A 12,801-nucleotide genomic window follows, 5' to 3' on the forward strand; every position below is an offset into this window, starting at 1 on the left:
ACACTTGATCAGTTCTTAAAGTTATTTATTTATACATTATACATATTTGTTTTTATTAGAAAGGATATCTGTGAGTTTGCATGCTATGGTTAGTTTGTGATATGTTCTGAGCTCTTGAAATCGGAATGGGCAATACTTTGCCCAAATGAAGAACTTCTCTTGGTGAAAAGAGATGCATACATTTCAAATGTACAAAAGATAGTTGAGAGATGATTTGCAGAATTAAAAAAAAAAGTAAAGAAAGTACATAAAGCTGAACTGATTTTAAACAACTTACAGTGGTGGTATTTGAACACTTATAGTTCTTTTTAGTTTTGAGAGTTTAAAAAAGATTATTTTGTATTTACACATGGGGAAAGGGGCTTACTAGATATGTAACTTTACACAATTTTATGTTAAGCTTGACTTCAAAGTTGGTTGGAAAAAGCTAAAGGAAGTGTTCAGCATAGCTGGAACTGTAAAGCGAGCAGACATTAAAGAAGACAAGGATGGCAAGAGCAGAGGAATGGGCACTGTGACTTTTGAGCAAGCAATTGAAGCAGTTCAAGCAATCTGTATCCTGATTTGTATTTTAGTATTGTTTGATGCTAAAATAATACATTGCAGAAAGTAGATACTATTCTTTGGGGATGATGGAATTTAAGGTTGCCTAGCTTAGGAATCTGTTAGACTCTAGTCTCCAGCACATAAAACTTTACTGTGTCCAAGTACTAAAATCACTCTTAAAACTTGAATTAGCTTCTTAGTACAAGGCTGATAGGAGCTCTTTTCTGTTCTCCCTTATTACCACAACTGTCTGCCTACTTGCTTCTGATAACTGCACTCAATTGTACGTGAGTATGATTGCTTTGAATGAGACTTGTTAATTTTCTTTTTTCAGTGGTTGAATTAAAAGAGTATCTTATTCATAAGATATAGCTATAAAGCAAAGAATTAAAGAGCTTTCCTTGAGCATATGAAAGAGACTAATACAGGTAAATTCTAAAGATGCTAAAATATTAGCGAATAGTTGGAGAGTCCTTTAATAAGGTAATTAGTTTAGTGTTCAGTATAATTTTATTGTCATATTAACTGGCTTTCCTTAACTGAACCAACAGCAATGTTCAATGGACAATTTTTATTTGATAGACCTATGCATGTGAAAATGGTGAGTTCTTATATATCAATCACTTTAAACCTCCCACCTCTTCCTGTCTCTTATTTGCTATAGTCAGCATTACAATTCTCTTTAGAAATGAATTAACTGTATCATAAACTTCTTTGCAATTAGGACGACAAGTCTGTTCCTCATGAAGACTACCGTTCACATGATAGTAAAACACCGCAGTTACCACGTAAGTAAAAGCTGTTATCAGAAATAGCAGCCTATTCTGTTTCAGTTTTATTATGGACTAATAAGCAAAATTCTTTGTTTTTGTACCTGTATCCAAGTTGTTCACAGTTTTGGGTTAGTTTGGAGTGTTGGAGATAGTTTGATTGTATTGATTAGAAAGATTTAAGAAACACGGCACTGGTGGCTCACACCTGTAATCTTAGGTACTCAGGAGGCTGAGATCAGAGGGTCATGGTATGGACAGGAAAGTTCTTGAGACTCTGTATCCCCATTTAACCACTAGAAAACCAGAGCTGTGGTTCAAATTGGTAGAGCACTAGCCTTTAGCGGAAGAGCTCAGGGAGAGTGCCCATGCCAAGTTCAAGCTCCACAACTGACAAAAAAAAAAGACAAGAAAACGAATTGTCATGTGCCATTGTTTTCCTTTTTGGTAGTTCTTGCCTACATAGGGTATATATACTATATTACTTGATAATATTACTTGATAATTACTTGATAATTTCTATATTTCTATATTACTTGATAATTTCATATACATGATGGGAAAATGTTTATTATAAATTCACTACCTATAGGTAACCACCATTATATTCTTTTTGTATACATTCTCTCTCTCTCTCTCTCTCTCTCTCTCTCTCTCTCTCTTCTTTTTTTGTCAGTCCTGGACTTTGGACTCAGGGCCTGAGCACTGTCCCTGGCTTCTTTTTGCTCAAGGCTAGCACTCTGCCACTTGAGCCACAACGCCACCTCTGGCCATTTTCTATATATGTGGTGCTGGGGAATTGAAACCAGGGCTTCATGTATAAGAGGCAAGCATTCTTGCCACTAGGCCATATCCCCAGCCCATACATTCTCTTTTGACTAGCTCAACTTAGCTAGAGATTTGTCAGTCCTAGTGATTTCAGAGTAGAGGATTTTGTTTTCAGTATATTTAACTTGTCCTAATATGCTTTTTTTTTTTTTTCCTACGTTACATTTCTTTGGGTTTATAATGCCATAAGTTAAATGCTCACTTCACTAATTTGCAGCCTTTCTTATCTAATATAAGCAGTTAGTTACTGAATATACTCTGCTATGGAACATTTTCATTATGGTTCAATTATTGAAGTATTTATAGATTATCACTATGATTTCTTCCTGAATAATGTATTATGTAAAAATATAATTTAAAAATTTCAAATGTCAGCCAGTCGCTGGTGGCTGTAATCCTCAGGAGGATGAGATCTGAGAATAGCAGTTTAAAGCCACCCTGGGCAAGAAAATAGCTCTTATCTCCAATTAGCCACCAGAAAACTGGAAATAGTGCTATGGCTCCAAGTGGTAGAGCTCTAGCTTTGAACAAAAGAACTGAAGGGCAGTTCCCAGGCCCTGAGTTCAAGCCCCAAGACTAACAACAACAGTAACAAAAGTTTTTAACATTAGTTCTTAACCAGATGTGGTCAGAAAATATGATCTTTGTGGTTGTGGTTCTCTGAAATTCATTTGTACAAAATTATGAGTGGTTTGTCCTCTGGCCCATTTTTGTAAGTGTTCAGATGTGGTTGGGAGTATTGTCATATGTCCATTAAATAAAGTTAATTATTTCAGTGTTGCATGACCTTACTGATACTTGTGCTATCAATTACTAAGATTTATGGTAAAAATCTCTCACTTGAATGATAGATTTGTGTATGTTTTCTTGGTTTTACCTGAATGTCATTAAGCTAAATTAATAGGGGCATACAATATTAGAATTGATACATTTGTCTGGCGAATCCAAGAGTTTATTACATAATGATTAATAACCTTTAAGTTCTTTGTGTAATATTTATGTAAATAGCACTTTTACTTTTTTTTGTTTTTTTTTTTGGCCAGTCCTGGGGCTTGGACTCAGGGCCTGAGCACTGTCCCTGGCTTCTTTTTGCGCAAGGCTAGCACTCTGCCACTTGAGCCACAGCGCCACTTCTGGCCGTTTTCTGTATATATGTGGTGCTGAGGAATTGAACCCAGGACCTCATGTATATGAGGCAAGCACTCTTGCCACTAGGCCATATCCCCAGCCCCACACTTTTACTTTTTTATAAACTACTTTTTCAAAATTTCTCTCCCTTTTGCTCCGATTGCTCTATGTGGCAAATGGCAGCTTGCTCATTCCCTATGCTTCTGATATTGTTACTTTTGGGTAAAAACAATGTTTTTGAGATCCATTCTGATTTTCTTATTCTAAGATGTGTCATTTTCCTTTCTTCAAGAATTCTTGGATCTTTGTCACTTGTCAGAGATGAAAAGATGGGTGCTTGGTGTGCTTGTAAGCATTGGTGTGCTCTTGGTTTCTGGAAGTTTGTATTTATAGATGGCATAGGAAAATATTTTCTTCATATTGGTCTTTACGATAATGTAACGTGCTTGTCTAGTTTTAAACTTTGACATGGTAATTCCTGGGCCCCAGTCTGGGGTCTTCTGTCCATGCCCGGCTGGGCTCAGTTTAGATACCTCTTTGGTGGCTGGCCCTGACTTGTGTCCCTTTGCCCTGGGCAGCAGCTCTGAGTCCCACTTGACCTGGTTCCTTGGGCTCTAGGGACCGCCAAGGCCATACCTTGGCCTGGGCTGGAGCCTGACCTCTCCGTCTGCAGTTGGCTCTTGCCTGGAGGCCCAGCAAGCCCTTTGCTTAGCTGCTCTGGGAAATATGTCTTCATTGTGCTTCTCACCCACTGCCTGAATTTCTTTCTTTCTTTGGAGCTTTTCTTTCCTGGAGCTTTTGTGCTCAAGGCTAGTGCTCTACCACTTGAGCCACAGCTCCACTTCCTGCTTTTTGTGGTTAATTGGAAATAAGAGTCTCATACATTTACCTGCCAGGGCTGGCTTTGAATTGCGATTCTCAGATCTCAGCTTCCTGTGTAGCTAGGATTATGGACATAGGCCACTGGTGCCTGGCTGGTTTCATTATTTTTAACTAATTTATTTATTTTTAGAAAGGTAATACAAGGAATCCTGGATTAAAAGAAGTTTTAAATTCTAGTCTTAATTAAATCATATACATACATACAGAAATGTCAATGTGCCAGTAATTTAAGGACTCAAAAATTTCCTCCTGTATGAATAGTAGATATGAAAACACAGTACCACATAAATGTAAATAAATATGTTAATGATGATACTAGGTAATGTAATAATTTGCTTTGCTGAGTATTATGCTTACAGGACTATTGACTTTTTAGTTTGAGTTGGACCATCTTAAATGTAATTCTTATGTTTTTAGTGGTTCTACAAATTTGTGCAAGATGCTCATTTTTAGATAAGTGTATATATATATGTAAAGTGTGATATATTATTTAAAATCCTGTTGGCATTTTGCCTTTAAATAGAACCTGAACCTGTTTTGTCAAATATTTGTCATTAATAAATAGTATTCATCTCAACTTTGATGCTTTCTGAATGAAAACAAGAGCTAGTGTTACTGTTTTCAGACTAGAAGCAATTGAGTGATACTATTACAGGAGTATACGTGCTTTAACATTTTAGTGTCAACTAGCTGTATATGGGTCTTGTTAATATTTTCACCTATGTTTTAGGTGGTCTTGGAGGCATTGGAATGGGACTTGGTCCAGGAGGACAGCCTATCAGTGCTAGCCAGTTGAACATTGGAGGTGTAATGGGAAATCTAGGTCCAAGTGGTTAGTAATCTTTCTTTTTTTAAAATGACATATTTATCCTGTAATAAAGCCTTTGTTTACTTTGTCATAATGTTAAAGGATTCTGTTTCATAGGTATTTAGGGTATCTCCTTAGTCTGCAAAGGGAATAAAACCTTGAGAGAGCAGTTAAAACAAACAAGGCTAGACTAAGTACAGAAAGGTCCCTCTCAGACTAGTCAGGATAGAGTGAAGCTTTTAGCACTGTGGATGTTGAAATGTCTTTATGACTTGAGGAGAAGTGTCAACACAGAGCCATGGTTATTGTGGGTATACAGTATTTGTGGAGTGGCACATTGCCATTTGTTAATTTCGCAAGATAGCCTCTGAGTTAGCTGGCTACTTATTTGGACTTAGTTGCTTATTTATAGAATGATTTCCAACCTTTTTGGTGTCAAGACCCTTTATACTCTTAAAATTGGTTGACCCCTACTATGATTTTTATGTGGCTACTTACTGTAATATTTACTGTCATAGTAAACTTAAGTATTATAAAAATATTTGTTTAAAGCTAGCAGTAAATAAGCTTAACTATATTCTTAACCCTAAAAATAAAATTTACACATACCATAATATATAACTTTTAACATAAATATAATTTTTGGCAGTGCTAGGGTTTGAATTCAGGGTCTTATGCTTGCTACACAAGTTTCCTACCACTTGAACCATACCTCCAACCTTTTTAATATTATTTTTCAAATAAGGTCTTATATTTATGCCCATGCTGACTGGACTGTGATCCTCATATTTATACTTCCTCTGTAGCTGGGATGATAGGGACATGCCACCACACTCAGCTTTTAATTAATGGAGTGAGAAGTCTTACGAATTCTTTGCCCATGCTGGCATGATTTCAGATCTGATCTTAGCCTCCTGTGTGAGCTCTTATGCTCAGCTTAACATAAATACAATTTTTAAGAAAATAAACTGCTTCCAATGAAAAAGTGAGTGAGAAAAAAGACATTTGTGTATCTCTTTAATGTTTCATTTATAATTCAATTTTATATCTGCTTCATTCCCTTTGTACAGTATCAGACATTATGTAGTCTCTGGAACATTAGATCTTATAGAGAGAATTACAGTAACATAGTCAGGTTTTATTAATAGTATTTGATGACTGAAGTGGTTTTGATGGATGCTCCGGAATCCCTAGACTTTATTAACTGATAGACAAATAAATGATATGAGATGCTTATAATCATATTTTAAGTTGTGAGGATAGTTCTTGCAATCATTCTGATGCAAATATTTTCTCCCTCTCCTTAAAGCTATCATATACCTCACCTTTTAAAATACATACTATTTACTGTTATTTATTTCTCCCTTTAAGTTGTCATGTCTTGTATATTCCAAAACACTTATTATTATTTACTTACATATACTACTGTATTAACTGTCAAGTTTAGAGAATCTTTACTTTCTGGGCTGGTAATTAAATATGCTCTTTGGTATTTCTCTGCATGTTTTGAAAGAAAGCAAATGAAGTACACATATCTAGGTATTTTCTCCCTTCATGTTGTATGAATAGTGAGTTTTGCTTTCTTGTCTAAGAAATATTCAGAGGTCTTTTTTGACAATAACTGCTATGCATATCCATTTTCTGTATCCTGCTGCTTTTCTTAGACTAAGTGTTCCACTGTGGATATGCCAGTAGTGTCTGTTTTTTGTAATGTCATTGGTTAGTCACAAAGATAAGATTCACTGAAAGAACATACTTTATATTTTATTTGAGGTATGGGAATGGATGGTCCAGGGTTTGGAGGAATGAATAGAATTGGAGGAGGTATGTAAAACATACTTTTTGTTTTGCTTTTTTGGTTTTTGGTGTTTGCATGTACCTATTGCAATTTTTTTTTTTGGTCGGTTGTGGGGCTTGAACTCTGGGCCTGGGCACTGTCCCTGAGCTCTTCAACTTAACACTGGTGCTCTATTGCCACTCTTAAGAAGCTAGACCTGTGTTGAGAATTCTTAGGGAAAAAAAGCCATGGTTTATTGTTGGCTTGTGCAGAAATTGAGCCAGGTAGATGCTTAAGTGAAGATGACGTGTTAAGAAGTAGCTGTACAGGTAGGGTGAATGAAGAGCTTACTAGTGAGACTTCCTATTTACAAACTGTACTTTTCATCTCTATAATTGACAATAAAATCTCAAAATGAAACTTTATTTTGTAGGAATTGGGTTTGGTGGTCTGGAAGCAATGAATAGCATGGGAGGATTTGGTGGAGTTGGTCGAGTGGGAGGTAGGTAAATGTATATAGGAGGATGTTATATTGTATTTACTTTTCCTTAGTATTAAAATACCCCTCTCCTTCACTTAGGAATGGGTGCTATAGATGTCTTCAGAAGGCATATGGGTGCTAGGGGATAAGGACATGCATAGCAGAAATGGGGATGGTATGTGTGGTGTGTGAGGTAAGTTGGATAAATCACAGATTATTTGTATTGATGTTATTTGCTGTCATTTTCCAGTTTAGTTTAGACATACTCTTGAATGGTTTTCCTTGCATTGATATGCTTGAAAAAGGGTTAACTTGTTGCACAATCTTTTCAGAGATATACCGCGGTGCGATGACTAGTAGCATGGAGCGAGATTTTGGACGTGGTGATATTGGAATAAATCGAGGCTTTGGCGATTCCTTTGGTAGACTTGGTAGGGCTGGCTGCATATTTCTTTCCTTTTTCAGGTTATATTTAAAAAATTGGTATCTTCTTTTTTGTGTAAAACCAGAAATTTATCATGTTTCACATAACTTACTACCTGTAGAAAGACATTAGAGATTTTAATGTATTGGCTTTTTTACTATCTTCCTTATTTGAATTCTATTTCCAAAAGACCTTATACTGTTCAACTATTGTACATTTTCTGAAAGCATAGCACCTTGGGAATTTTAAAGTATGATTACTTAAATTAATTAGTATATTATCTTTCCATCCTTGTTTAGGCAGTGCAATGATTGGAGGGTTTGCAGGAAGAATAGGAGCTTCTAACATGGGTCCAGTAGGATCTGGAATAAGTAGGTTTAAATTTTTTTAGAATTTATTCAGTAATATTTGAGTGCTTGCAAAGACTTGCAAGAGTAGTTATTGTAGTATTGTAATACTTTGTTCTCATATGCCAATATGCCTTGCTATATGTACCTGTTTATATCTGTATATACATATACATATATATATAATTTGAGAAAGTTAATGAGCTAATAGGCCTTTTTGTTTGATCATCAGTGTTTGAAATTTCTCAACTGTTTGAATTTTGCTTCCTTGATATAGCTAACCTATGTGTTAAATATTAGTTAATTCAAGAACTATCTTTCTACCTAAGGAATCTGGGGATTTCATATGTCAGGAATAACTGTTGCTTTGGCATCAACCTTACCTCTATTTTATTTTTTATAATAGCTACTAGTTTATTTCATCTTTAAAAAGCTTATGTCTTTTGGTAGATGCAAAAGGAACAGTAACTTAGTTGTGGGTGAGGGTTTTAACAGGTTTTTATTTCCTTGACTCTTAAACCTTTCCCATGATAGAATCAAGAGCAATTGAAAAACTTGAAAATGCTAAATCTCTCCTCCTTGTACTAGCACATTTTAGGCCTTGTATTTAAGCTTTAATGCATGACTTAATTTTGACCTCTCTTGCCTGCTGAGTCATGGTCTGTGAACCCTCCATATTTTATTGACTTCCTTTAATTTATGGAATTTCACAAACAGGAAATAAAATCCAAAATCCTGTCTATGGAAGGCATTTACTTCCATTGTACCTTTCTCATTTTATTTCTGATAAAATACTGGACCTTGCACTCAAACTTGGCTAAGACAGTTGCTTGGCTTTTTGGCTCACAGTTGGTGCTTTATTATTTGAGCCATGTCCCAGTCCATCATTTTTCTGGTTATTAGACATGAAGCCTTATAAAACTTTCATAGACCTTTTTGCCCCAGCTAGTTTTCAACCTCAAACCTCTAGTTTTCACTCTCCTGAGTAACTAGAATTACAGGTGTGAGCTACCCGTCACCTGACACTTTTTTTTTTTTTTTAAATCAGCTTTTGGTATTGGTCATTTTCCTGTTAATTGTAATTTTCCTATCTTTTTCCTTTATCTCAGTGTTTTTACTTCTGTTTCCCTACATTTACACTTTTCATTAACTGAAAGACAATTAGAAGGTGATATTAATTTTTAGAATTTTCATGTGTGGTGATATTAGGTACAAGAAAGAATAATAGTTTGAGATTGGAAGGATGAAAGGGGTAGGGAAATAAAATCATATAAGAATAAAGGAGGTATGAGCTAGAAGCTAAATTATCAAGCTTTAACTAAAGGAGACTAATACTAGATTTTGTTGTTCCTTTTATAAGCTCTGTATAATATGGAAATTAAGTTATATTTTTCTATGATTATTAAAAACTCAACTGAGATCAAAGTAGAAATTGTATGGGAAACAGGTAAAGATACTGAGGTGAGAAGTAAGCTAGGAAAAGAATATATGGAAAAATATGAGAGCAGCCTGGACTGGAGTTACTATTAGTTGAGTTTATATTCATGTATCTTTATTCCAATAATAGAAAATGAAAACAAGGATTAAATGACTTTAATATTTGTAAAGATTGGTAGACATTTATATAACTTAAACGTTTTATGATTAAAGCGCAGTTTTAAGGAAGTTTGTGTGCATACTGTATTTTGTATAGTCACTAACCAAGTATATACACAATTAAATTTTTTGAGAAATTGCTTTATTGTCTGAAAATAATTCACTGATTGTATACTATAGATTTATATACATGGCTTTTTCTCTTCCCTTCTTTCTCAAAAATGATTTTTTTCCTTCCTTTCTCTTCTTTTCCCATCTGTCTCTCTTCTTGAAACAAAAACAACCCTCGCACATCTTCCCTGCCCTTCTTGAAATGCAGGTGGTGGGATGGGTGGCATGAGCAGTGTGACTGGAGGAATGGGGATGGCACTGGACCGCGTGAGTTCCAGCTTCGATAGAATGGGACCAGGTATAGGTGCCATCCTGGAAAGGAGCATCGATATGGATCGAGGATTTTTATCGGGTCCAATGGGAAGTGGAATGAGAGACAGAATAGGCTCCAAAGGCAACCAGATATTTGTCAGAAATGTAAGCAAATCAATGTATAGGACACCTAAAAACCTTGTTTTCTTTGTAGATATGTTACTAACACCTCTTCTCCTTCTAGCTGCCTTTTGACTTGACTTGGCAGAAACTTAAAGAGAAATTCAGTCAGTGCGGTGAGTATGTCAGTGATTACAGATACATTGATATTTACTGTGGAGGAAAACTGGTGACCAGTGCATTTAGACCTTTTATGGGCTATTTCTAATTTAACCTTAAATGAATTAATTTACCATCTATTTGTACTGCTCATATTTTACTGCTCCTTTAGAGCAGTATAGATTAGTATTAGATGACAAAGGTTAGAATATAGCCTTTCATTGTTTTCTGATGATAAAGAAGTCTTGTTACATGACCTGATTTCATAAGGATTAATGTCAAAATTATTCACATTAGTGTTTTTCTTATGAGAAACATTAGTGGCATTTACTTCCTTGTTTATAAAGAAATGCAGAGAAGTAGCATAAGCAAGACTCCTTTGATGTACTCTATTTTGCCTGCAAGACACAGTATAAAACCATTGCCAGGACTTCCTTAGACATGGGCACATTGTGGTGGCTTATCTAATCCCTTTGTAAATGTTCTTGGCTATAATTTAACCTTAATTATGCCTCAGATCTGTAGAAAATTAGGTGATTGGTTAACTTTAAAAGAGAATTTTATGTACCATACTGATTTTTGCTGTAAAATGTTCTAATTTGGCATGTTCTCGTGTGTCTGCATGGCAATGGGAGAATTGAGCGTGCAGAGTAGATTTCTTGCTGTTGGATAGAGCTGAGTCTATAGTTGCAATAGTTAGGATGAATATGTAGCATAGAACAATGAGAAATGACTAGAAGTGATTCATTGAGCTCAGAGTTTAACAGGAAGCTTAGAGTATTTAGAATAGATTTAACTTCTTAAAGTCAGTGAAGAGAGAGGATGTTTACTATTTTTCTACAAAAATAGCCTTTGTAGGCCGTTATCAGCAATATTTTCTACTAGGTTGTCATATTGTAGTTTTTGTTATAATGATTTGTCCAATTTTTTCCATCTTAGAGGTGTTTGAAGGCAATAACTATAATCTTTTTATCCTAGCAACTGTCACTGCTTCTGTACATTTATTAAGGGTTTATAAATGGGTATATAACACTCTTGAGCAGATCTTCATTTATTTGGTAATTTTCTCATTCATATCTACTTATATTTTTGGCAGTCTGCTACACACTTTGAAAGTAATCGAAGTTATATATGCCATCCTCAAAATTCATACAGCTTGAAACTATTCTGTTTACTCCCTTTGAGATTGTCTTTTTTTTTTTTTTTTTTTTGTCTTTTCTTTTTTGGTACTGGGGATTCAACCTAGGATGTTGCACTTGCTAGGCAAGCTCTTTCCCAATGAGCTACATCCCAGCCCTAGATTGTCTTTTTATTTTACACTAATTTAAAATTCAAGAAAGAGGGCTAGGAATGTGGCTTAGTGGTTGAGTGCTTACCTAGCATGCATGAGCCCTGGGTTCAATTCCTCAGTACCACATAAACAGAAAATGTTGGAAGTGGCGCTGTGGCTCAAGTGGTAGAGTGCTAGCCTTGAGCACAGAGTGTGCTCAGGGACAGTGTTCAGGCCCAGGCTCTGTATTCAAGCCCCAGGACAGGCCAAAAAAAAAAAAAAGATCAAGAAAGATATATATATTTTTTTTATCGAAGTTACCAAGTACAAATCACCTAATAGTCACCATTGAATAAATGCAAAAGAATAAAGTTGTTTCTAGGTGTCTGTAGTCTTTGTAGAAGTATATGTGCCAAAATGAATAAATGACCATACGGCCATGAATCCCATAGACTCCAAGGGAATGAAGTTTTAAGGTATAGGGCAATGAGCAATAGAAGCAAGTATACATAATCTCTGTTGGTATAGTTTCAGTGAAACTACAAATGCCTTGATGATCAGATAAGGCATTGTGGTAAAAGGTGAGATGAAGCTTAACAGATAAAGAGGCAGAGTAGGGAAAAGAATGACAAGGTGAGCATTATTGAGTTGACTGTACTTTATGTAGGTAGATATTATTTTGATTTTAAAAAGTTCAATAATAGAGATGGATGAAAAAGCACAAGTAAAAAAGTAGTTCATGATATTGTATATAATAGATAATTTAGATCAAGACTGCAATAGGAAAACAATCTCAGTGATGCATTAAGATTATCCCTTCACCTGGAAAGGATGTATGCAATCATTTTTAATAGGGCCTCTCTTTATCTTTCTTTTTCTTGCTACTTTTCCCTTTCTTAGAACTAAATGTGTATGACTAACTGGTTGCTAGGCTAAAAAAAACAAAAAGCCTATAATGGTCTAGATGCTATACTACTAAAAGAACTCTAGCTTGATCTAGGAGTCATACTGTAAATTATGACTTATTTAGTCTGGGTTATCATACCTATCAGTTTGCCGAAAATGTAGTTTCACTTTACATCTGCTATGTATTTATAACTAGTAGCAAATCCCATCTTTTACTTTAAAGGGGTTCTGGTTTAGATGGCAAATGTTTTTTAATAGATACAATTTTTTGTATAAATACAAAATAGCTTATATTTTGACAAAGGATACTAATTTACTTCAGATTTCAGAGTTATAGTTATGATATTAACTGCAGAATAAACAGTTGTCTGGTTTTCTCTCCTTCCAGCAACTTCT

The 12,801-nt window shown here is 35.2% G+C and overlaps 1 protein-coding gene across 5 annotated transcripts in view; it reads left to right on the forward strand.

Annotated features, from left to right (window-relative positions):
• Positions 1-12,801, forward strand: part of Myef2 (myelin expression factor 2) — a 28,535-nt gene that overhangs the window by 12,579 nt on the left and 3,155 nt on the right. For 2 of the 5 annotated variants that reach the window (XM_048332984.1, XM_048332988.1), the window contains 10 exons: positions 401-554; positions 1,098-1,147; positions 1,271-1,334; positions 4,885-4,986; positions 6,736-6,786; positions 7,173-7,241; positions 7,553-7,651; positions 7,944-8,015; positions 9,907-10,115; positions 10,195-10,246. In XM_048332984.1, the coding sequence (XP_048188941.1) occupies positions 401-554; positions 1,098-1,147; positions 1,271-1,334; positions 4,885-4,986; positions 6,736-6,786; positions 7,173-7,241; positions 7,553-7,651; positions 7,944-8,015; positions 9,907-10,115; positions 10,195-10,246 (922 nt within the window). The remainder of the gene's footprint in view (positions 1-400; positions 555-1,097; positions 1,148-1,270; positions 1,335-4,884; positions 4,987-6,735; positions 6,787-7,172; positions 7,242-7,552; positions 7,652-7,943; positions 8,016-9,906; positions 10,116-10,194; positions 10,247-12,801) is intronic. The other 3 variants (XM_048332986.1, XM_048332985.1, XM_048332987.1) reach the window with 3 other exon arrangements.

The sequence above is a fragment of the Perognathus longimembris genome, chromosome 23, assembly GCF_023159225.1.
Source record: "Perognathus longimembris pacificus isolate PPM17 chromosome 23, ASM2315922v1, whole genome shotgun sequence".
Lineage (NCBI taxonomy): Eukaryota > Metazoa > Chordata > Mammalia > Rodentia > Heteromyidae > Perognathus > Perognathus longimembris.